Here is a 24487-nt window from a genome sequence, read left to right on the forward strand (position 1 = left end):
GGATCTGGATCGTCAAATTGACATTGGTTTAACATGTGTGGTACAGACGCTTTCGCCCCAAAAACTTATGAACGGGCGAGGCAACCACTTTGAGTCACATGCTACATTTACTGTGTTGTTAAAAATTAAAGTTTAATTTATAACTATTTTATTCAGTTGGTTTAACTGATGGGCATATAAGGATCTTAAAGTTGTTTTCGTACAAAATGGGGCGACACATCCCATTTCTTCTGCTCATCCGGTTTCCGTCGTATTCCTCATCTTGGTCAATCCATCGAAATCTATCGCCCTTGTCGTCATACAACGTCTGCTGGAAATGTGGGACCCAAAACCAGAATTTTGCATCATTGTCTTCGTCGCAGCCACGCCGTTCACGCCCGCCTCCCATGTCGAAAAAGGATAGACGACTCAACCGCGAGGCCGAAACGCCGGGTGAGTTTTCCTACCTCCGAGTTAATGCAAATTGATAATTGAATTATGAATATCGTCTAGCTGGTTATATTTCTTGATTATTTTCTTCCTTGTCGTTGTATCAGTTTATGAGTACAACAAAATCAACGTGACGAAGAACAGGTTATACGTTTTTGGCACCGCATACCATGGGGAGATTGGACTAGAAACCCTCATCAGACCCAAGGACCCAGACACAAAGACACACCTCTTCATGTGGAAACCTGTTCGACACAAGTTTGCTGAATTTCATGACCTGACTGATATCGTGGCTGGCCATGGATTCTCTCTTTTCTCAATCAAGCCTAAAGGTGAAAATTCACCGTTTGTTTTTGGTTGTGGGAGGAATGGGTCATCTCAATTAGGTTTGTCCCCCATACTAACATATTATAAGCGTATATTCAATTATTTATGCACTGACTAAAATGTAATTTCAATATATTGCTAATTATTAAGTATGCTAATGATGAATGTCAATAATTATCATTCACGCAACCAGGCTACCAAGCTGCGAGGAAAGATGGTCCGCTAGAGACGTTGTTATCCATAGTCCCCCTTCCCATCTCCGGGGGAAAGAACTCTCGTGTCTTAGCCATTGGCGCAGGTCGTGCCCATTCGCTTGTCTCCGTCCGAGGGGAGGGTCTCTTCAGTCTGGGAGACAACTCGAGTGGTCAGTGCGGAAGACGAGTGATCACAGACGAGGCCTACTTTGGTTCCAAATATGTTCACAAGTTTAACAGGTTCAAGGAAGACGAAGTAGTGGCGATTTCCTCAAGATTTGATGTCTCGTAAGTGTGATACATTTTCTGAACATGAAATAATTTGCTGCAACTACAACATATACATACGCCTAAAATTTAGGCAATTTAGGCCCTAAATTGTCGTCAATACCTATTAATAATATTAATGGTTTTCTCTCCTCAGGATATGCGTGACACAGAGTGGTCGAGTGTTTACTTGCGGGACAAACAATAAGGGCCAGCTTGGCCGTGGGAAAGACAATAAATTCTGGGATTTTCAACAAGTGGGCGGGGATTTACAGGGAGAATGTGTGAAGAAAGTGGTCACATCTGGTTCCAGTGTCATTGCCCTCACTGGTAATGCAACTTTGGCAGCGCACGCATCCAATATGCAGTGCAATTGATTAATATGCAAACTCGTGTTTACTACTCTATTATTGTTTCACAGAGAACGGTCAACTTTTTTCGTGGGGTTGCAACGAAGTGGGCCAAGCAAATCCGAACGAACCTGGCAAGATTTTATATCACCCTCAATATGTCAAGCTGCCTCCTGGAATTGATAAGGTGATCGACATTGCAATGGGAGACTACTTTGCCTTTCTGCTCAATCGTAAGTACAAAGAGATAGATCCACCATCGATATTACGATGTTACACGCTTTGAGCTTTTTAATTTTGATCTACAGAACAAGGGAACGTTTATGTATGGGGCTATGGGTCAAGTTTAGGCCTTGGTCCAACCACGACTCGGGTTAAGACACCCACCCAACTCCCACCCCCACTTTTTGGGTGTAACCAATTTTCCCCGGATGTCCAAGTTGTCAACATAGCTGCCAGTTTCATGTACAATGCAGCAATCAACTCTTTGGGGGACTTGTATACTTGGGGTCAGGACCAGAATGGATGTCTTGGGCTGGGAAAAATGAAGCATCAATATTTTCCACTTCGAGTGAGTCCTGATTATATAAATACTTGATGAGTTAATAGTGCCTCATAAAATGTGATATTTTACGATCATTCAATTTCAAACAACGCCATTCTATATTTTGTTTTTAGGTTGGTCTTGGTGGGGCGGCGAGAAAAATTAGTCTAGGTATTGATCATAGCTTAGTCATTGCTCGGGGTGGTGCTTAACTTTAATAGAAGTAAAGACGACGGAGTTTAAATAATTTAATTGTTCTGAATAAAAGTGGTATTTATATTTTCTCATGAAATTCCCAGCCTATGCATATTTAAATCTGTCACATCTTTCTTGAACGTCGTAATGGCATTTACATGTAAAAATAATCCTGCATTAGTTATCTAAATATTCAAATTACGTTATTATTGTCTCGGATACACGACAGAAATGAAAATGAGTCCCCGCGAACATCATTCATACACATCACATTTAGTAGTCGGAGCATATTTTTTGTTCGTCTTTTTGTAAAAAAAATTATAAAATATCACTAATTAACTAACTTGTACGTGTGGTGATTTGGTTGATGGCCTTCACAATAAGGGGACTCTACCAGACCCTGAGATCTGTCGTCACGAGAAAAAGTTGCCTGCTTCCTCCTCCGACGAAACCAACTATCAAGAAGCAGAGTCTTAATTCGTGGGGAATATTCCCTCCACGGTCATCTATTCTGGGCTGCTTGACCTTGCAAACACAGGTCAAGAAAACTGCGGACGTACAAAACTTGTTCCGGCTACCGTGGAGTTCACTCATTCGCTCGTTCCAGCTCAACATTAATAATTCTTATAGCGTCGCAAGGGTGACACGGAAAGTGGTGAAAACCCCTGAAGCAGACTCGGGCTTCCGTTTTAGTAAACTTGGGTACAAGGTAAGTAAGCTGTGCGATATCATTTCTTAAGAGGTGTCAGTAGGGTTTACTTTGTCACTTGTCAGCATCAAACATTGTCATACTTGGTCTAAAGGTGAATCCTCTACGGTCTGTGCGTTTATATTTGTAGACATGGGGTTCCTTTCCTTTGGCATCTTTGATCCTGTCCTTCCCACTTTTCGTCCATTGCGAGGGGAATTCCTCTCCCTCATCTTCGAAATGTGGCTGTGAACCAGTTGATCAACCAGCAAGCAATATTAATGCCAACTCCTGCTCAGAACCCTTCTCATTTATTGTCCCCAAGTGTGGAGGATCCTGTGACCCACTACCACTCATGCCAGGAGAACTTTCAAATACTTCTTTACCCACCGGCAACACTATTTCCCCCTCATCTTCCTCGCCTCCCACAGAAAGAAATGGCATGGTCCCGGTAAGATACTGACCATGAAACCCACCATGTGCTTTGCTGTATAGATTCGTTCCTCGTTTGACAGATGAATTGGTGCGAGAAGACAGATTTGAGTCACAAGGTGCTGGTACGTCAGGCCTGCCAATTGACGGTAGATAGTGTGACGAGAGTATTGTGTGAGACGATTGCAGCTTATCAAGATTATCATGAAAAGTACCGGTATGCATATACAAGATACTATATGTACGCATGCTAAGTGGTATTTTCCTCGTTTATGAAGCTCTCACTCGTAATTTCCAGATGTTTGCTGGATAGCTTGATAAATGCCTTGGAGAGCTCAAGAATCACGGAGGGGGTTCAGTTGGAGTTGTTGGACTGTAGAATAATCATGTTGAGAGCGGAAGTTGATAACATGAAGGGCAAAATCCTGGTGAGCATTTCCTTTTCGAGCAAGGGTTCGCCTTGTAGATAGATATATTGACACCTCCCTTATTAATTGCAATTATGTAGGAGTTAGAGTCGTTCATGTCGAGTATACAGAGATTGTCTGAAGCGACGGCGGAGACGGCATTTCTGGGTCATGCAGAATATCACAGCATGGCTATGTCGGAACGATTGGATTCTGCGATGAGAGAGGTCTCAATTATTATTTACCATTTATTTTCACTTGTTAGTACACCTCTGCAACTATTTATCTCTATTCGTAATACAGATGAGGTGTATCAAGGAAGAATCGGCAAGAAAGGAGCGAGACATGATCGAACTCCAATCCGTCGTCATTGTCGAGTCCGGGCGAGGGCTGAAATAGTTTAAGACTTGAGTGATCCGATCCAACGCTGCCATCAATCCTCCAACTATTGTAATGTCCCAAATTCTCAATGAAAATCCACAGAATTATTTATTACGTGTAGAAAATCAAATTATTCAAACATTACTGTTGAGTGAAATAATACAATAGAAACACTGATGATGATGCTTAAATAATATCACAAAGTATGTTGTACTGATATACCACTTATCCATAATTGCGCGCAAGGGGTTTCCAGACCCCCTTTTGCACGCTTCTAATAATACTATTATTATTCTGCGAGTGGCCCAAGAACCTGTTGACTATCATGTGCGGTGTGATGACGCAACTGCGTTCCAGTCTCTGCCTCCCCCTCCTCCTCCCACAGAGCTTAGTCGTGTGGCAGAAGGTGGCGTGTCGGTGGAATAGTTCCATCAAGACCTGATCATCGTTTGGTGGGCCAATCACAAAGTCACACCAGAACGGACGACGACCATGTTCCTGTACCACGAACAACTTTTTTTCTGGAGTGGCCACACAACACTCCAGCTGCCCTTTGAATGTGGTAAAGTAGTCGGCCAAGTCGAGCAGAGAGATGCCTGCAGCCTCCCTTAATGTTCCCGTCACATGAACATCATCGATCCAAAAGTACTCCAAGTTTTGCGCCGCAACGAGAAGGGCCTTGACCACCTAGTTAATGTGCACAATTAATAGTCTAGCTTGTAAGGGACATTGAGCGAGACTTGGGGCATCGTACCTTGGGTGTGGTGATGTAAGCCCATCCTGACACGAAGCTTGGGAAGATGTCGGATGGGTACTCGTCCTTGGAGACGAACCATTTCGAGCTGGGGTCACGAATGACGGTCTGGTGGTGGAGCACCTTGCCCAATATTTGCCCCTTGTCTTCTACCACGCTCGCGAAGGGGGGCTGACCCAATAGGACATCCAGCTGGAAATAGTCCACGATGATGTCGTCATCTTGTTTCAATACGAATGTTGCCTGTGGACAAAAGCGGTCCACCCACTCGAGTCCCATCATATGCTTAGGAGTCAGGTTGTGATAACTTTCGAGGAAGTCGCCCACGACGAGGTCCCTGTGCTCTCTCCCTTCTCGCTCGATGTCTGACCATGAGACCCAGTTGTATTTCTTATTACTCGGCGACTCGTCTCTTCGCCTCCCTTCCGAGTCTAATGTTCCGAGGAGGAAGAGTCGTCTCATTCCCAGTTTACTCAGTTTTGACGTAGGGAGCAGTGTTCGGAGCTTATCTCGAAGCTGGCCATTTCCCGGATGGGATGTTACCAGACTAATGAGACGAACCCTCTCCTTCCCCACACTCACATCACACACAAGGTTGTTGATGATGTAGTTGGTGGTGACAGGCCTCCTCCTACTCAAGAGCAAGGGGTGTGGCCTGCCAAGCCCACCCTTCTTCTGGTACTGGAGGAGCACGACGAAAAATGTGAGTATGGTCAATAGTGCTATAACTCGACCTAATTTGTAGCACATTTTCCTACTGCTTCGTCTCCTTCTGCTGGGCTCACCCCAGTGACAAGTCTATTACGTGGGCCACAGATTCTTCCTCAGTTGCCATAAATGGATCGAGTTCATCTTGCCCAACCTGACTGACACCACTGAACTGAACTGACATCACCACAAAATGAATGCGAAGCTAGCTGAATACATATTATGCTGGCTTGGTCACAATCTTCCACATGCGCAACCTCTGGGGATTTGGGGTACAAACAATGTCCCCTCGAAAATTGGAGTTTCAATTTTGTGGACAAGCAATTCTATAATATTGAAAAAGCCACAAGCCCAATTCTAATGTATGTATGTGATCTGTCGAGTTATTACTGGTTTTGGGTTATTCGTGGCGTGGGTGGTTTGTTTGGACTGCCTTTGTTGTTCATACTTTCTCTTAGCAGCGTTCCTCTAAAACGTTGACAGGTGCATGCAGATCTCGATCGAGGTGTTTCATTTGCATACGTTAATAAGTAACTGTTTAACGACTTTCGATTCAATCTGTTTTATTAAAAGCTATGCAATATAATTGACTAAAACCAAAAACACATAAAAGAAATATTATTCAAGGCGTAGGAATAAGTCTAGTACATAAGTATGCATACAAACAAATAAGCAGCATGGTAATGTTTGGATGGCACATGATGATGACGAGACCATAGGATGGATTATATGCGTATTTCTCAATCCCGGGGTGGAATTTTGTACGCCTCGTGTCTGTCCCGAACCAGGGTGAAGGAGTCAATTATCTTCCCATCCTATGTTAAAAATTAAACCAAAGCTCAGGCAGGTTTTCACCGGATTTGAGATCTTATTCATCGTGGATGACCTATTACCAACCTGATCATCCGACACCTGCTCCATGTGCAGATGCGTCTTGTTGAGCACGTGGAGACGACTGTACCCATAGTCAGTACTTCTGAAGGCCGTGTAGTCGGGCATGTACTGGACAAAGTCGTCGTGTCGCTCGCTGCAGCCCGCACTGCCCGTGGTCACGTGAACCAGTCCCTTCGGGTTGTGGTAAGGATCTCCCTCATCACTCCCGTTGACCACTCGGTGGTTGTACATGGGCCACATCCGTTCGTAAGAGTGCTCGTGCGCCCAGATTGCCAAGTCCACCCCGTGCTCCATGAAGAGGTCTGCAAAATTAGGAAATACGAAATAAAGACGATCTGGTGATACATTAGAGTGGTTGGTTGGTAGTTTTATTGTTAGAGTTAGAAACCTTCGAGGCCGAAGAGGTGGATGAAGGGGATGCCCACCCGGACACGAGTCTAGTTTTGCCATAAAATTATTGGTTAATTAGTAAATAAATTACCGGCCTCCCTCTCTTTTCACTAATAAGAAGAACCCATTTTCATCCAACCTCGTGCTGTGTGCAGTCGTCCGTATTGTTGTTGGAGCAGTACATGGGGCGGTGACCGAAAGTGACGATCCAAGGCCTCTCCGCCCTTCGCTCTGGTCGGTTCGCCTCCCTCAAGTCCTCCACCAGCCACTCGTACTGCGCCACCACGTGCTTGATCCCATACTGGAGGAAGTAGTAAAACTCTGTGGAAATGGAAATGAAGTGAACCGGCCCCATGTCAAACGAGTACAACATCGAGTCAAACTTTCCAGGCATGCTGAATCGGTTCTTGTATTGGGCAAAGTTACTGCAAAAACACAATATTTACTATTGCCAGCGGTTAGTTTCTGAAGTAGATATTATGCAAGCGTCTCATTACTCTCTCTGCTCATGGTTGCCTGGACAGGTCATGTATGGCAGGTAGGCAGCGATAGGTTGAATCTGGTCCATAAACGCGTCACCCACCAGCCCGTTATCAGAGTCCATGTCATAGGCGAAGTCGCCAACATGAAGGATGGCGTCGTACACTCCCAGCTGAACTTCTTGCTGGAGTCGCACCAAGGACTGGAGAATTACATATTTAAACAGTTACATATTGAAACTCTATTGAGAAAGTGAAGATTCATGAAAGATGGAAATATTTATATGTAACACACTTGGGCGTTTACGTTCCCCAGATCTCCGTACACTGCCAGCGATGGCGACCAGTCTGTCCCCTCCATCATCGTGGTGAAACCAAAGAGCTCCGAAATCCCCTCTGAACTCCCGCAGTGGTAAACTATGTACATGGGGAAAAGCATCACCGAGTAGATAAAAAAAACTCTACTTTACGCACTTGGCTATAAATTGTGCGTACAACAACTCACTGTAAGACGTGTGTGGTTGGAGGTCCGTGAGCGTGACCCTGTGGATGAACTGGGCGAGGTGCAGGTCCCCCGTGTCCACGAATCGAGTGGTGGACCCATTTGTCCGACCTTGCCAAGGGAGCCGAGTTCCCCATTCAACGAAAGGGGTCACATCACCACCTTCCGGCCAGTCCACCGTACTCCACGTCACCACCATCTTCGTCGTGGGGGAGTCTGTTTTCCAACAAAATAAGCAGTAGAATTAAGATTTTATCCAAGAAATCCTAACTTTACGATGACGACTTACTGCCATACGCAATGTGAACATGTCTGGGTTGGTAGTGGACCAGTTTGTCCGGCTCCTCCATTTGCGGACCAAGTAGACCTCCGTCGGCCCTCTCCACGAGGACCTGACATGACACGAGACTAACAATCGCCACCAAGAGGAGCAGGAGGTCACAACTTGTTCTCATCCTCAGACTGAAATTTTCTCTCCGACTATGTTGACCGCAAGCAACGACTAGTCGTACTTCTTGGCTGCTTTTTTGATGTGAGTGTCAAATGCCAAGTGTGGTAATAATAATAATAGTATCGACGTATTGTTTATCAAATTGTGTCTATTTGTTCATCGCCATTCGTGGTGTATTTATCTCTATGTGTTTGAAGAGCAGTGGCTGCTGAATTTAGTAATTTGTAACAAATAGTTGATAAACTGGCGCTGGACTGGGTTGGTTAAATCGTCTCTTATTCCAGTCAACTGACCTAACATATCATATCTTCATCATGCTCTTTGCATATGTAGATTCATCTGCATGTATATGCCTACAGTTCTAAAGCATTGTGTTGGGATTTGCATTAGTTGTTAGTGTGAAAGATGATCTGAAGTGTGTACATACATGCCACATTTGTCCTCTCTAAACCAAATGCCTAAAATTTTGTAAATCAACCAAATCATGCTCAGAGTTCTGCGAGTTCTGTTACAAAATGACACCAAAAATGATTTTGCATGAACGTTGCGTGAACCACACCGATTTTCTAATTCTAGTAGTTTTTTGAAACGGTTAAACCACGCCCTATGAGTTTTACTTCTGGGCTTTTACATGTGAAATTATTCACTCATCAGGCTCTAAAACCAAATTTACGTGTCAGAGAGGAAGGATTTATTTTGTACTTTGACTCAAACCTATCAATTATCCAAATAAATACATTTTGTGTATTTTGTGCTCATATTTTCCCATCTCTGATATTGACTTGCACTTGAAAACATTAGTCATGAAAATATTGATTTAAAACTGTAGTAAATATGACATAAAGTGGAGCATATGTAGCTGCACATATCATGGATCGATGCATTTATGAATTTGCAGTGAATTGTAAAAATGATTGCAATCGTAATGCTGATGTAGTTCTATTTGCTATTTTTTTCAGGAAGCATCAAATTATTGAGCATGGATTCTGGGGACGAGGACGAGCTGACGACAGGCTCACGAGATTTTTATAAAATGCGTGAAAAATTGTTCAAGGTACAGTACGCTTCTTGTATTATGCTCTGCGCTATACATATTTATTGGGTCAACATAGTCTCAAGGTATATTGGTTGGTATGCGTAGGCCGGTTATGTGGAGGGGGCCACAACTGCCGAAGAGAAGGCCCACGAGGTGTTTACCCCACGCCAACTCACCACCCATTTGGCCGTGTACACAGAACTTGGGAAACTGATGGGTGTGGTCGAGTAAGTCCAAGCAATGAACTGAACTGGAGGGAATTATTTACTAATCTCATAGAGCTGTGCCAATTACTTTTTCATGTATTTTTACAGAGCTGCAATCTCTATCAGTCCAGACTCTGCTGAGGACACCCCGCTGCACACGTTTCTTGCCAAGCTGAACCACTTTGCCTTGAATTTGAGAGTGAACCCAGGCCAGGAACCTCCCTCGTGGGGTGAGGTGAAGGGATTTGTGCACGAGTTCAAGACCATCTGCCCCGACGCTGCGGAACTCTTGGAAACCCTGTTCAACGAGAGAGAGGACGCTCTACGATCAGAGGGAGGAGGCGGATGTGGCAACGGTGACTCTAGTTGCAAGTGTATCAACGGAATTGCCGTCGATTTAAATAAGCTTAGTTTTTAATGAGGAGAAAGAAGAGTGGAATTTATTAACAAATTCAATACAATCATATAAAAGTTTTGAACATTTTGAGTTTTTTGCATAAGGTTTGACAATAAGTACCCCTATATGGCTTATCAACTTCAGAAATATTATTTTGAGAAAGTTACCTGATGATGATGCAAGTATCATCGAAAGCTTGTAATAAATCTGCTGTATACCTACAACCTAGTATTCCGAGAATTTATTTATATAACGCTCTGAATATATGTCTGATGCATATGTTTTTCCATCATTTTCATTTCATGTAAGAAATCATCGACTCGCATCTAAATATTTCTTCATGTTTTTGTGGTCAACTAACGACCAAGATCAACAATCAAGACGGATAACAGCTACTTCTGCTACACTGATTTTCCAGACACGAATGTCAATTTATCTCATTTACCATATCAAATCTCATGTCGTTGCGATGGTTATGAAATGTCAAGCACATTCCTGTGAATCTGCGACAGAAAATCGGTGAAAGAGAAAATCTTCAGATGAGAGAATTCAATTCACGAACTTTATTCCAGTTTGACTCGCACAAAAAGATTCGTCAATGTCGTGGATTTATCGTCTCTTTGGCCTTGCTCATCCCCCTGATCTCCCAGATTCCAATCCATACCCTCGACGAGGCTCGCACGGCCTTCATCAAGAGTCGGGCCACGTCCTTCAAAAGGCCGCCTCCTCGACTCCAGAAATTCGAATGGTAACATAACTTGGTGCATTTATTTATCGAGTCCCACTTTCGGATGAGTCGATTTTACGCATAAAAGTGAGCAATTATTGTTGTTGCCACCCAGACGGACTCTTCCACCCCAGAGTCGCTGGAACAGGTTGCGTCCCTTCAGGGTCAGCAGTCGGTGGAAGGAGAGGTTGGGAATGGCGGAGGTGAGGGAGATGTCGTCGTGGAACCAGAACCAGAACGGGACACATGGGGGTCCAAGCTTGGCTACATTCTCACCTTGGTTGGATATGCCGTGGGTTTTGGCAACATTTGGTAATTAGAGTTACACTAAATAATATTTAATGGTGGTGAATACTAAGTTTAGCAAATAAATTAGAAATTGTATCTGAAATTCTGAAATAATTAAACTTTCAGGCGGTTTCCGGTATGACGATAAAGCAATAACGGCTTAATCTAAATTTAAAAAAATCATTTTGCGCAAGTTGTAATGGTAATGTGTGGGACAGTTCTTGATGCACAGCAACGGTGGGGTTGCCTTCCTCATCCCTTACACCGTGATGGTCGCCTTTGCTGGAATTCCCCTCTTCTTCCTCGAGCTTGTAAATAGCGATTTAAAGTTAATAATTAATTTAATTATAATAATTTAAACAGATAGTTTAAATTATAGGCAGTGGGACAAAGGTTGAGGAAGGGGGCGTTGGGCTCCTGGAACGAGATCAGCCCTTACTTGGGAGGACTCGGAATCTCCTGCGGCCTCGTTTGCTACTCTGTCGAGCTGTACTACAACACGTTGGGTGAGTGATCGTCACGAGGTACATATTTTAGGGTCCCCTCTCTTCCTGCACACATGCGCCTAAAAGGTTCTGTTCTATATATTGCAGTGGCCTGGGTGTTCCTCTACTTCTTTGACAGCTTCCGGTCGCAACTTCCTTGGACTAATTGTTCCACGATCAAGAAGTGGAAGGACGAACCAGTCGATAATATGACTGGTTATTCCGACGAATGCGGAGTGAGACCATCAGTTGTTCACGGGTTGTTTCTCATCTAATCCTCTTGGTTTGCATTGGCAGGCGTCGAACCAGGCGTCCAAATATTACTGGTATCGCCGGATGTTGGATGTTTCCAATGACATCACACAGCCCGGGAACTTTAACCCTTGGATGCTGCTCGCCCTCACCGTGTCTTGGCTCCTCGTCCTTGGCATCCTCATCAAGGGGATCAAAAGCTCAGAGAAGGTCGTCTACTTCACGGCCCTCTTTCCCTACGTCACCCTCACCATCTTCTTCATCGCTAATTTCTTCCAAGATGGATGGAAGGACGGTTATGCCATCCTTTTAAAACCCGATGTGCGTGGTCATATAATAACAATAAACCTTCAAACAATACTGTGTAACTTCCATCATCCCGCGCTCGTTTCCCATGCTATTAGTATGGTAGGGATACGAACGCGGGAATCAAATTTTGATGGAAGTTACACTTGAGCCATTATAATATGCATATAGTAATATCTCCTTGAGTTTGCCAACCTGATCCTTTTTTTCCCCATTTTTGTTGATCACAGTGGAAAACATTGTACGATCCCAAGGTGTGGCTGGCCGCAGGTTCGCAGATCTTCTTTTCCTTGGGTGTGGCCTACGGATGTCTCATCGTCTTCGCATCCTACCTCCCCTCCAACAACAACTGCTACAGGGACGCGGTCTCGGTGTCCATCATCAACTGCGCCACCAGTCTCTTTGCCGCCATTGTTCTTTTCCCTGTCTTTGGAGCAATTGGAAAACGCAAATTCAAGCACTGCTTGGAGGACCGTGTGCTTGAAACCCTGAAGAATCTGGCTATTATTAATGACAATGACGCACTCGACCAGGACAAGCGAGCCAATCTGACCAAGTTGTACAGCGTTCTTCCTATAGAATTTGGAAACATTACTAATTTGATTTACCACAACGCAACTCCAGCATTCAACATGCCAGTAAATATTTCCTTGGGACAAAAGTTTAACTGTTCTCTGGAAAATTTGACTCGTGATGTAAGTAGCTACCAATGGTATCACTCATTGCTTAAGCCTCCCTATTTTACCAGAATTTTACCAGCAATTTCATATAATTCACCGAGCATATTTTCATAATTTCCGTAGAGTGGGAGTGGCACCGGCCTTGTTTTCATCGGGTTTGCTGAAGCTGTACTGCACATGGGATTCTTTCCTCCTTTCTGGAGGTTTGCCAATAATAAATTTCTTAATCGCTTAATTTTTTTACGAGGTGTTGTTGTTTTTTCCCAGCTTCATGTTTTTCTTGATGCTTCTCACTCTGGGGATTGACTCAAGTTTTGGGACTTTGGAGGGAGCCATCGCCGTGCTTATCGATTTGAAAGTCCTCAAAGTCCCTCGATGGGCCATCACTTGTAATAACGTCACTTCTTGAATTCATGTTTTTGGTTATTGTACGGCGGCTTGGTTAATATTATTTCGAGAATTTTCTGCAGGCATTGTCACCGGATCCTTATTTGTTTTATCTCTCATGTTTTGCTGGGGGTGGGGAGTATACATCCAAGCCTTTCTGGATCAATGTTAGTCGTTCTATATGCACATTCTTGTCGTCTGCACAATGTATTGATGAATCCCCTGTTACAGTCGTCTCCAACTGGAGTCTCCTCATCATTGGGTTCTTCGAGACTGTCGGAATTTCCTACGTCTACGGATTGGCAAAGTATAACAATTAGGCCTGAATTTATGATGATGACTTACCCCAGGTTTAGACTTCACGTTAGCATCACGTTCTCCTCCCAATCCGATTTTTTGATTGGTCGAAATTTTTAATTGTCTTACAAGGGACACTCACGACCTGTCGTTTGAGTCCAGGGTACCCACCATGTTTTTTAGATTCTACTAGGACCCCAGATAAAGGATTCATTCATATTTCCGTGTAAAACTCATATTTGGCGCCATGGCGTGGCGCCAAACTTAAAAATTTGCATTTTCGCCCAATTTCAAACCCCCATAACTTTTGCAGTTTATGTCGGATTTTCAAAATTTTATGCTTAAAATGATCACAAAAGTCGAAATTTTTGAGAAAAAAAATAAAATAAAAAAATTTCTAATTTTTGGAATGTTTTTAGCATTTTTTCGACGAGCCCCTATTTTTAAGAAAATAACGAAATTTTGCGAAAAGTTAAAAGTAATAATTTTGGAAAAAATTTCATGGGATAAGAAAGTTGAACTCCTTGTCATGATTTTGCCAAATATTTTGAAAATCCATCCAGGATTTTAAAAGTTATGGCGGTTTCAAAAATAAAAACATTCAAATTTGGCGAATTTGGCGCCACGGCACGATGCCAAATATGAGTTTTACACGGAAATATGAATGAATCCTTCATCTGGGGTCCAAGTAGATTCTAAAAAACATAGTGGGTACCCTGGACTCAAACGACAGGTCGTGAGTGTCCCTTGTTAGTGATATTTTTGATTAGCCAATCAAAAAATCGGATTGGGAGGAGAACGTGATGCTAACGTGAAGTCTAAACCCGGCGTTATCCATGATGATAACGTGTGATATTCTATCTCTCTCAGATTCTCCTACGACATCAAACTCATGACTGGATCGCGACCAAACATGTTTATGCTAATGTGCTGGAAGTTTATCACCCCCGCCCTTATTTTAGGTATGATAAGTACTTATCCTAAGGTCAAACTATGTAAGTACATCTTAGCTATAGTAACCAATAACTTTTGCCTTGTTCTCCAGCGATCTTGCTGGCAGACCTGGTTAATCAGTGCATGAATGGCATAAAGTACGACGTTTACAACATTACTTCGGGTAGCACCCTGCCAGTTACCCAAAAACCTGGAATCATTGCTTTGGGGTACATCATTTGGTTGGGAATCATCATTTGGGTGCCGGCTCAAGCTCTTCTCAAGTGAGTATCTGGCACCGCTAGGAGATTACCATGCAACTGCCAGCCCAACAATAATGTCGTCCTCATGTTTATTTCAGGACCTTCGGCATGTCTCTGCTCCGAGAAGAGAAGCCGGCCTACTTTCCGGAGGAGGAGCTTCGAGCGGAACGACAACTGGGGGAGAACGATGACGAGGAATTTGACCGAATGGACCAGATCGTGATGGGGAAGAGCATTGGTGACTTTCAAGCCCAGTACCGCTCCTCCAAGTCGAACCTCAACACGCTGGACACTTCACTTGCGCCAGAGCCACCCGTCTCTGCTGTCGACATGGTCAAAACGCCCTCCAAGGAAAACAAAAGCAACGTCTGAAGACAAAAAAACTTCCGCTTTGCAGTTTTGCATTATGCACTAAAGTATATCACAACAAAATTACAAGGGTACAAAAATGATGAGGAATAACTAGAAACTATGTAACAAAATTATCTCCGTCATAATAATGTCATTAAGCGAGTATAAAACTATTGATTAGTCTCATAAAGAGAAGGTAAACTTTCTCAGGAATGATAATCATACCGGGTAAACTTACTCATTACATAATACGTAGCTGTAGCTCCTAGTGTTGTTGAGACACAGGTCGAGGAGAGAAATTTGCATCCGAATGACAACATCAATATCCTGTTGGATTCATCATTCATCATCTCATTTTTGGAATCACATTCTCAAAACTACGACTTGAAATTTTTGTCAAATTGACTACATGAGTATTGACTGTATTGAAATCCATCCGATTAAAAGTCTGTCTCATGTTTCTAAATAGTTACGAACGGCTACCCCTCCCCCAAATTACGGACATCCCCCTGGTCCCTTTATCAAGAAGTAAGCCCAACCTTAAGCGAGGCCAATTATTTGTAAGGTTTGCATTGGGCCTTAACATTTACAAATCTAATGCAAAATACCCTCTTCTTTCACGTGTATATGAGCCCTACCTACTTATGCATATTGTATCTATGTACATATCTGAAAACTTATTGGTCAATGTTTATGCAAATATGTGTATCATAATAATCTAATATATTTAATTTCACGTTCATTTAATCCCCCGATAATTGTCACCATTTTTCAAAAATTGCGACCCACCGCACGCACATACATTTTTACGACACCTCTAGCTTCACCATTCAACGTAACCTGACGACGGTATGCATCTATGCATATTATAAGTGTATGATGAGGGGGGCAAATGAATCCCATCACAGCGAGAGGACCACACCCACCAACCCTCACCACACCAGCGACATTTTATTTCAATAAATGATAGTGCAGAGTTGGGCGAAAATAATAATGGTTGGATGATAACGCATCTCTGCACTCCCGACTCCTTCCGAGTCTCAAAATATCCTTTTTACTTTGTATCCCTATTCGCCCACAAGGAATTATTCATGCCGACGAGACCCCACCCCTCGACTGCCCACCCACAGGCCTCGGATGAGGTGTGGGGGTGGCTGTGGGCAAATAAGGACCCCCAAAACATAACCCCCTTCCGTAATCTCTCAACACCACCACCGTCTCTGCAGACCAAAATCCCGAGTCCATTTAACCCATGAGAAATGTTTAAGCCATGATTGCCACCCCCACCGTGACCCAATCGCGCCCAAATTTTGCTCCCACACAGCCACACCCCTTCTTACGCGTGCAAAATTGTATGACCTCTAATGTCCTCACGGGGTGTGGTAGGGGAGCGTTCGAAAGTTTGAGATAGGGATTCGCTAGTTATGAGATTTGTGTGAGGCTGGGGAAATGTGGGGCTGGTTTCGTGGCGTTGGTTGTACGAAAGCAGAACCTCACCACACCCTCTTCATGTCAAGGCATTCAGGCTTCAGAAAAAAAATTGGGGGTCCAAAAAAGTGTGCAGTTCGGGGCGTGGTTGGGGGGAAACTGAGGAATTGCAGTTTGTGAGGCGCTGTTGCGACGCCTTTGGGAGCGTGTGGGGGGAGTGGAGGGGGGTTTGTGGGACCTGGGTGGGTGGGAATGGGAGGCAGATAGCAGGTGGTGAGACTGGACGGGGTGGTGGGGTCATTTTGTGAAGGGGAGGGGCACAAGAGGGGGGGAAAGTGGAGGAAGAAACACGACTTGGCTTGCCTTTAGCAGAGCTTTAGCTTTGGGTTGGATTTTCAGATTCCTGCCGAGTTCTTTCCCGTCCGACCCGTCTCTTCCCCAGTTGAACAAAACCTGTTGCGACAGACCCCGTATGCACAGTCTCATATGCAAAAGTGTTAAGTCAACTTATCATTCACCAACTAAACCCAGCAACTAGGTAAGAAATTGCGGAAAGAGAGTTGTTATTATTCCCCGTCCATGACTTATCTTGAGTCGGTGACCCCTAACCTCATTTTGTTGTTTAGTGTTTTATAACGTATTTATGAAGTAAATAATAGTCTAAACTGCTGTTTTCAGAGAATATCCGACATAAACATGTCTGACTCGGAAGGAACAACTGCCGCTAGCTCAGAGCCTGCCGCCGCCGCCGCCACGCCGAAAGGCAAGGGAAAGGCAGCGAAGAAAGCAGCCACTCCCAAGACGCCCAAGGTCAAGAAGCCAAGGGTCAAGAAGGCCGGAGGAGCATCTGCCGACCATCCAAAGGTGGCCGTCATGGTCAATGCTGCCATCAAGGGACTCGCGGAAAGGGGTGGTTCTTCCCTCAAGGCCATCAAGAAGTACATCCACGACACCTACAAGGTCAGCTTCCTCATTGCATTATGCATAATTATTATGAGATCCACTATCAAATGCGTCATATAGATATTTACATCGAATTATCGTTTTGAAGGTGGATGCTGAAAAACTTGCCCCCTTCATTCGCCGCTACTTAAAATCCGGAACCGTGAAAGGTCAACTCGTCCAGGTTAAAGGAAAAGGCGCCAACGGGTCCTTCCGTCTGGCGGCCAAGGGTGCATCAGCCGCTGCAGTGGGAGGAGCTGCCAAGAAGCCCAAGGCAGCAAAGAAACCTAAGGCCAAGTCCCCCAAGAAGCCAAAGGCAGCCGGTGCTGGTGCCAAGAAGGTTAAGAAGGCAGCATCTCCCAAAAAGACCAAGGCTGCCTCAAAGCCAAAAGCCAAGCCAGCTGCCTCTACCACTGCTGCTCCAAGTGAATCCTCCGCGGCTGCCCCCAAACCTGCCGCCCCTGCTAAAAAAGCCGCAGCGCCCAAGAAGGCCAAGCCAGCCAAGAAGGCTAGCAAACCAAAGGCGGCAAAGTCACCCAAAAAACCAAAATCTCCCAAACCAAAAAAGGCTGCGAAACCAAAAGCTGCAAAGTCTCCAAAGAAATCTGCTCCAAAAAAGAAGTGAACGGCTAACTAACAAGCTACTTATATTAACTACATACGAGCTGAACCTCAAGATTACGCATTCATGATATGCAAATGAATGTATGACTGGCAGATTTCGATGACAAATTCTTTAATTTTTTTACAATTTCGCCTGATAGTATATCTAATACACTATGAGTTAAGTGAAAGATTATAGGGTCAGAGTTAACTAATTATTCTTTATTTTACATTAATACGTCTGGATATTTTAGACGAGTTGTCATTTTGCGACGGTGATTAGTTTGTTAAGTTTTCTCCCTAGTTGTATTTTCAAACAGCAAACTGTTCCAAATTTTAAGTTGACGGAGAGGCGTTCCTTTGGCGTCAGTCTCTGATCAGTACAAACAACTAATCTTACAACTTATGATGAATGTCATCCATCAACGCAAGCACACCCACCGATGATGGATCAACAATCCAATAGGAAGCTGCGATAGATCCCATTGACAGTAATTTCAAAGTAATGAGTTTCTCAAACACATGCGAACTTGTTGTCGTCGTCATATTTATTAATACATACGAATAAGCAGGCGAATAGAATAGCTGTACACGTTTTTATTTATTGTTACACTATTACATAGATAATATTTAATAGAAATGTCACTGCAAAAAGTAAATATGGATTGGATGAAATTTTACATATTATTAAATGACTCAATTTTGAACCTAAATAAATATGCTCATTTATTAAACCTCATCTACTCTTCGCATAATTGGCATTATTATTCTTACCAATATGTGCATACATACGATAAGTACTTGTAATGTGTAATCGGGTGACAAGTTCATGTTCTGGGGACGGAGTAGTGGACGACGAGGTCCAGCGCAGTTTTGAGGAGATCTTGACTCATGTAGATCTTGTTGTACGGGGGGCAAACGTTGTCCTGAAAGAACTGGGCGCAGGGACCCAACAGCCGAATAGCGTCCAGTGGGCGATTCTTCAGAATGGAAATGAAATCCAATTTCAGTATGTACAATATCAAAAATAGACTCAACTCACACATGTTAATATGACAAAAATGATAAAAATCTGTTCTTAGAAAGTCAAATAGAAAACCTTCAAAATCAGTTCGTATGCTTCAAAGAAACTCTCGATCCTTTGGTCCAGCCCGTCTCGCAACTTGGAGTGGGACATCCCTTTCTTGCAACTCCGGCAAAATCCCTGTCGCAAATAAATTCACAGCCATATAAGCGTCATAAATCATACCAGGAAATTTAATGTTGAAATGGAGTAAAGCCGACCTTCTTATCGAGGATGCACCTCGCAAAAGTGGGAGATGCTTTATCCCCCGTGGCCAATTTTCTGACGCATGGCGAACAGCAGAATCTTGGCTCCGATTCACTAATTTTTGCTAAAATTGGCCACTTTTGAATGCAGGGGATACAATCACACGTGAAGTTGTAGGTTGTCTACAGCAAGTAACGATACGTAGTTTATATGTGTAGCTACATACATACATCGTTGGAGTCGGTGGGGGGAAATAAAGAAGATTTATATACCTGAAGGTAATCTCTACGCTCTTCCGTCGTGTCGGCGAGGAAAATCTTGGTGTAGGAGGTGAGCAGCTCCTCCCCTGCTTTGAGCCCCTTGAGTGTGACGAGCTATTTATTAAATATTGCATGAAATTATAGCTTCCAAATGGAATAAGATAAACGATTATATGATTCTGACCACCATTCGCCCGTGGGTGAGGTCGTGGAGACGGGTAACATTGGGGTCACAAGAATGGTTGATTAATGAGCTAAGGGCGTAGGTGGCAGAGGCGACTTGTGGACGTTGCAACCCACGAATCCGCTCCTGCAGAATGGTAGGTTCTTTGACGAGGAGGGAAATCCCTTCCAACCCCACCAGCTCGTCTATAGAGATGGAGTTTGGGGGAATGTTCTCCAAGAAAATCAAACATTATAGAATATAAATACATAAGTCATGTAGGGGGATTCCATCATCCTTATCACTACTGCTATCACTCACCTCCATGTGGTGAAGAATCATAGAGGCCACAAATGTGCGAAAGTAGGGGCGAGGATGGGTGTCCAAGTAGCTACACATACGTTTATAGATTATTACATTGTTAGAATTTGTTTATTTAATTAGGAGTGGCTACCGTGGTTGGTCGAAGAAGGTTGAGAGGGACTCAAGGACGTGGGCAAAGATGAGACCTTGGAGGACGTTGGTGATGTATGAAACCTCTCCGCGAGGGGCATGGGAGACGAGATGGTAGATGGGGAGGTAAGAGTGGGAGTGGTATGTCCCATTCCCCGGAACGCACCCCAGCACGAGCACACCCTCACGCTTCAGCTGTGGGTGGAAGTACGAGGGGTCTTTGGTGCTAAAGAGGCGGTACATCTCCTTTGGTCCCAGAATGCAGACAATTCTAAAAGCGAGGTTGATGTACCGTGGGGTGGAGGTGGAGTGGAGATAGGGCAAACAGGGGCATTCGTAGCGATGATACGACTCGTAGGCGCCATCACGACATGCCTCACTGCAGTAAATCTCCTGCAATCAACAACGTGGTAATGCTAGTTTAAAATTTCGTACGCATATGCTTTCGATAGGTTTCGTCACTTACAAAGACGCAGCCCGGACAAGGAATCCCTCCACCCCCACGAACCCTGAGGAGACAGTAGTGACAATGACCCATTTCCCACTTTAGTCCATTCTTCAGCACTTTCACAAAGGGTTCTTCCACCACCACCGTCGTTCCTTTGTGTGCATTCGTACAGAAAATGAGAACACGGACACATAATAACGTATGAATGAATTGTACAACATCAGAAATAAATTCGAACCTGCTGGAATGTCCCTGTTGAGAACGAGACAGCGCCCCTTGATCGGATCCTCCTTGATGTCCACAAATGCCTCCGCCGCTAAGTGGATATGGTAAGCTCAATTATAATAACGATTCTGCACCCAGTATTTCATATGTGATAATAATGGGAATGCATGTAACCTGGGATGAGTGGGTGTGGGCTCTTGACTCTGAAGAGTAGCAGATTCTTGTACTTTCTCCGTCTCTCCATCTCGTCCACCGAGTCCTTGGCCAGCTCGAGCATGAAGCAGGCTTTCTCCTCCAGAAACTTGAGACACTTTGTCTGCGTCTCCTTTACGCGACCAACCAACCGTCCCACTGCCTCATCCTTCTCAGCCCCATAATTCGCTCCTGTTGATCCACACCCCTTAGACCACAATCACCATTATCATGCTCATTCACATGTTTGAGTCAATACCTGTCAGCAGCCCCAGCAAAAAGTTGACGTCCCGCAACGCCTCCTCCCCTCCGCGGGCCTGGAGAAGGATTTCTGACCGTTCTGCCAGTGTTTCAAACAATTCAGGCAGCTCCTTGTCGTGATGGAAGGGGGCATAGCTGACGGCCAGGTTGTAGTACTTTAACGCCTCCTTCAAGTTCTTCTGAGCGTGAGCGGCTCTCCCAATTTCACGAAGAATGGAGGACGTTTCGCCATTCTTCCGGTAGGCTATGTAAGATTGAAACATTCAACATGTTGGCAGTGAAAAATTCTACAAAATGTTTTGTTATAGAGAAGTCGGAGCAAACTAACGTCGAAGGTGATCTTGGTTCAACGGAACCCAAGTGAAGTAACGTTTGAGGGCAAAGGACCGCGCCAGATGGTCATCCGGGTCACTTCCTTCGAGCAGCTCCTCCACATCCACACCGCTTACTTCCAAGTGTTCAAAAAACAGGTTACTCACGTTCCCCTTGTGATCCTGGGACTGTTCTGGGGGAAATTCACCATCCACAATGCGACGAATGAGGTCATAGTCGCCCATTATGATTATGAGGAGGATGATTTATACTACCTCCTCCGGCCAGGATTTTTTCGGGTGAAATTTAAACTAGTAACTCGAACCATGTGGTTTTCAGCTGAACGAGTTTTAAATTCGGAACACCTCATGCCAAACTAAAGCTCTTTTCTAAAAATAGACTTAAAATGCATATATTCGAGTTTCCACAAACTACAGTGTGCATGTGAGTATAAGCACAATGCACGATGAATCAACAAATGATACATTCTCAACCATTCACATGTAAAAAAGTAAATGTATTTCATGGATTCGTGTCTTCGAGTTATAAGTTCTCACGATAACTTATAATTTTACTGATATGTCATATGTCAAATACTTTCCTTGACCAATGAAAAGTTGTAACTTTAATAAGGTTAATATTAAACACGTCTGATTTAAATTAGTAATAGTAAATTATGACTTTTTCGTAAATGTAAATTGTTTAGGTTTAGTGACCGTCCGTCGTTGTTCTATCCTGAGGCCAGGTAGACTTCCTCGCAGTGGAATATCCAGTAATTCATCCTACAAGAAACGAACCAACAATGGAATCAAATATTGAAATACAATCAATAAAGTAATATGTGTATTTCACACAAAACATACATCGCTGTCATCCAATTCAATCGTATCATTCTTATCCTGTTTAGACTTTTTACTCGAGCTTGGCTTTGTTATTGATCTGTCTTCAAAATCGGAAAATACTGGGAAATTTGTCTTCTTTTTAGAAAGCACGACCTTATTGTCTTGTAATGATGAGTCAAATGTCCTCTTTAATTTTTTATCGAGGACTGTTGAAGGCTTTGATGATGATTGCTTCATAGGTTCAGGTTTCATTCTATTGTTCGTATTATCGTCAATATTTTGGACTAGTTTCTTGTTCTTCTTGTTGAAAGGTTGAATCACTGGTATGTCCCTATCCACTTCATCCATCAATTTACCAGATCTACCCAGCATGGCTCGGTTAAACTTTGATGGTGAATTTGGCAACGTGAGAGGCGTCCGACTGTTATTTTTCATAACCTACGTGTATCAGATAAAAGCAATAGAATAAATAAATTATTGCAATATTATTACATAACATTTCTTTGTAAAAATTTCTGCTTTATATTTTATATCTAATATTACGTGGTGATCAATCTTATTCAAGGACTGGGGTGTAGTTCCTGTAGCAAAACTGGCATTTCCATTATCGGAACAATTAAAATGCACCCGCTCTAACTCGGCATGAGCCTTTTGTAAGTCATTATACTTTTTTCGCAGTCTGGAGATTTCCTGTCTGTCGTTTTCCTGCTTGCTTTGTACATCCGTTAGTTTCTTGGTTGCAGTGTCGTACTCGCTAGAAGGGTGCGCCAAAAAAGTAATTAGTGTCAAGGCGTATAATCATGTTAAATTAATGAACGCATTCTCACTCTTTGATGACGTGGTGTATTTCGAGCAATTTTTCCAACGATGCGGTTGACGCATACCGTTGTAGATCATACTTTACGTCCTCTTTGACGTTTCGTACCATCATGGAAATTCTGGGTTATAAATACGTGTTGTGTAAAAGTTAGTCCGCAGGAAATATCAATGAAAAATGTATAATAATGCCTGAATAATCATCTTACAGTTCATACTGCTTCAGTGTCTCTGTGAGATTTGTACATTCACGCTCTTGTTGCTCAGCGTATGACTTGTAACTCTCTGCTTGTCTCCACTGGATCAAGTACGTATTGGATCGTTCCTTCTCCTTGGTAAATTTTGCTTTGTAATCATCACTAATATCACTAAACGAATAATTATAATTTTATACATTATTACAAGGAGATATCCGTATTATTACGTATTTAATATGTACAAATATTTCTTACTTTTGAATCACGAGCAACTCCTCAGTCTCTCTCATTTTGTCTCTGAGAGTTTCAGTCACTTGTTTCAGAGAGCTAAGTTGCGTTTGATAATGTGAATGGTCTCCGTCGCATGGCAAGCCACCAGAACCACCAGGATCAACCAAAGAATCATCAAGCGAGGCGTCGTAACGGTCTGGGAAGAGGGGCAGCGTTTTCGCCCCAGGAACCACTTTTCGACAACATGGACATTGTTTATTGGCATTGCTGAGCGCACCACTACAAATTAATAGACATAAATGCGGTTAAAATTCGCTTAAAGTTAAAGGTCGTATCTTTTTCCAAATGTACTCACGTCAACCATTTCTGAATACAAAATGTGTGAAATATGTGGCCACATCTGAAAGTTGTCGTAATAAACATGTAACATTTAAATTGTTAATGCCATTAGGTAATAATAACTTACGGTGTAGACGAGATACTGATATCCTCTCGAGTTTTTGGAGCATTTTGTGCCCCTGGTACGCGATCCAACCGTTCGCTGCAGATTGGACAGCTGAACACCATACTTATCACTTGTCCTAGATTTTAGTTTTTCACCAATCAAACGAGTATTTTAAAGAAATTAACGAACATGAAGCATACTTGACTGTTAATTCTTTCTATAGTCTTTCTTTCTTTCTAGTCATTCTTTCTAGTCATTCTTTCTATATTAATTAAACTCTCAGGAATTTTGATCAATTTTGTGGTGCAGTTTGTTTGTTGATTTATTTGGTGAAGCAGCAGTGGTTCCTCGTTGGCGGTCTTTGGTGGTTCTGATCGAGAGAGGCCCACAACCGGCTGA

The 24487-nt window shown here is 43.3% G+C and overlaps 7 protein-coding genes across 7 annotated transcripts; 3 read left to right on the forward strand and 4 right to left on the reverse strand.

Annotated features, from left to right (window-relative positions):
- Nucleotides 1–74: 74 nt before the first annotated feature.
- On the forward strand, nt 75–2403 carry LOC110855807 (RCC1-like G exchanging factor-like protein). The gene is made up of 7 exons (XM_022104194.2): nt 75–432; nt 537–815; nt 950–1238; nt 1375–1547; nt 1639–1800; nt 1876–2138; nt 2246–2403. The coding sequence occupies exons 1-7, from the start codon at nt 207–209 to the stop codon at nt 2321–2323; spliced, it is 1470 nt and encodes a 489-aa protein (XP_021959886.1). The 5' UTR covers nt 75–206; the 3' UTR covers nt 2324–2403.
- A 127-nt stretch (nt 2404–2530) lies between these two features.
- Nucleotides 2531–15281, forward strand: LOC110855853 (sodium-dependent neutral amino acid transporter B(0)AT3). Its single transcript, XM_035856614.1, has 18 exons — nt 2531–3015; nt 9352–9446; nt 9534–9655; nt 9743–10779; nt 10874–11070; nt 11173–11182; nt 11265–11357; nt 11426–11552; nt 11640–11767; nt 11829–12104; nt 12320–12784; nt 12893–12972; nt 13037–13158; nt 13240–13323; nt 13388–13463; nt 14324–14415; nt 14499–14670; nt 14748–15281. The coding sequence occupies exons 4-18, from the start codon at nt 10630–10632 to the stop codon at nt 15019–15021; spliced, it is 2346 nt and encodes a 781-aa protein (XP_035712507.1). The 5' UTR covers nt 2531–3015; nt 9352–9446; nt 9534–9655; nt 9743–10629; the 3' UTR covers nt 15022–15281.
- On the reverse strand, nt 4297–5942 carry LOC110855852 (beta-1,3-galactosyltransferase 5). The gene is made up of 2 exons (XM_022104245.2): nt 4969–5942; nt 4297–4901 (listed from the first exon to the last, which is right to left on the reverse strand). Exons 1-2 carry the CDS (start codon nt 5716–5718, stop codon nt 4440–4442), a joined length of 1212 nt encoding a protein of 403 aa, XP_021959937.1. The 5' UTR covers nt 5719–5942; the 3' UTR covers nt 4297–4439.
- Nucleotides 6223–8679, reverse strand: LOC110855809 (acid phosphatase type 7). The gene is made up of 8 exons (XM_022104195.2): nt 8231–8679; nt 7945–8157; nt 7735–7856; nt 7458–7642; nt 7100–7385; nt 6959–7007; nt 6574–6872; nt 6223–6491 (listed from the first exon to the last, which is right to left on the reverse strand). Exons 1-8 carry the CDS (start codon nt 8394–8396, stop codon nt 6417–6419), a joined length of 1395 nt encoding a protein of 464 aa, XP_021959887.1. The 5' UTR covers nt 8397–8679; the 3' UTR covers nt 6223–6416.
- A 1550-nt stretch (nt 15282–16831) lies between the features above and the next one.
- LOC110855904 (histone H1-II) lies at nt 16832–18653 on the forward strand. The gene is made up of 3 exons (XM_022104314.2): nt 16832–16966; nt 17107–17388; nt 17480–18653. The coding sequence occupies exons 2-3, from the start codon at nt 17125–17127 to the stop codon at nt 17993–17995; spliced, it is 780 nt and encodes a 259-aa protein (XP_021960006.1). The 5' UTR covers nt 16832–16966; nt 17107–17124; the 3' UTR covers nt 17996–18653.
- LOC110855854 (SET and MYND domain-containing protein 4) lies at nt 18424–21936 on the reverse strand. The gene is made up of 12 exons (XM_022104247.2): nt 21574–21936; nt 21244–21489; nt 20967–21176; nt 20806–20883; nt 20586–20719; nt 20121–20512; nt 19988–20057; nt 19688–19900; nt 19516–19617; nt 19258–19425; nt 19073–19177; nt 18424–18953 (listed from the first exon to the last, which is right to left on the reverse strand). Exons 1-12 carry the CDS (start codon nt 21800–21802, stop codon nt 18801–18803), a joined length of 2100 nt encoding a protein of 699 aa, XP_021959939.1. The 5' UTR covers nt 21803–21936; the 3' UTR covers nt 18424–18800.
- Nucleotides 21937–22053: 117 nt separating this feature from the next.
- LOC110855900 (E3 ubiquitin-protein ligase TRAIP) lies at nt 22054–24473 on the reverse strand. Its single transcript, XM_022104308.2, has 8 exons — nt 24110–24473; nt 23999–24043; nt 23668–23922; nt 23425–23583; nt 23227–23337; nt 22943–23153; nt 22421–22837; nt 22054–22339 (listed from the first exon to the last, which is right to left on the reverse strand). Exons 1-8 carry the CDS (start codon nt 24208–24210, stop codon nt 22232–22234), a joined length of 1407 nt encoding a protein of 468 aa, XP_021960000.1. The 5' UTR covers nt 24211–24473; the 3' UTR covers nt 22054–22231.
- Nucleotides 24474–24487: the final 14 nt, after the last annotated feature.

This window comes from Folsomia candida, unplaced genomic scaffold (genome assembly GCF_002217175.1).
Source record: "Folsomia candida strain VU population unplaced genomic scaffold, ASM221717v1 Fcan01_Sc014, whole genome shotgun sequence".
NCBI classification, from domain to species: Eukaryota; Metazoa; Arthropoda; class Collembola; order Entomobryomorpha; family Isotomidae; genus Folsomia; species Folsomia candida.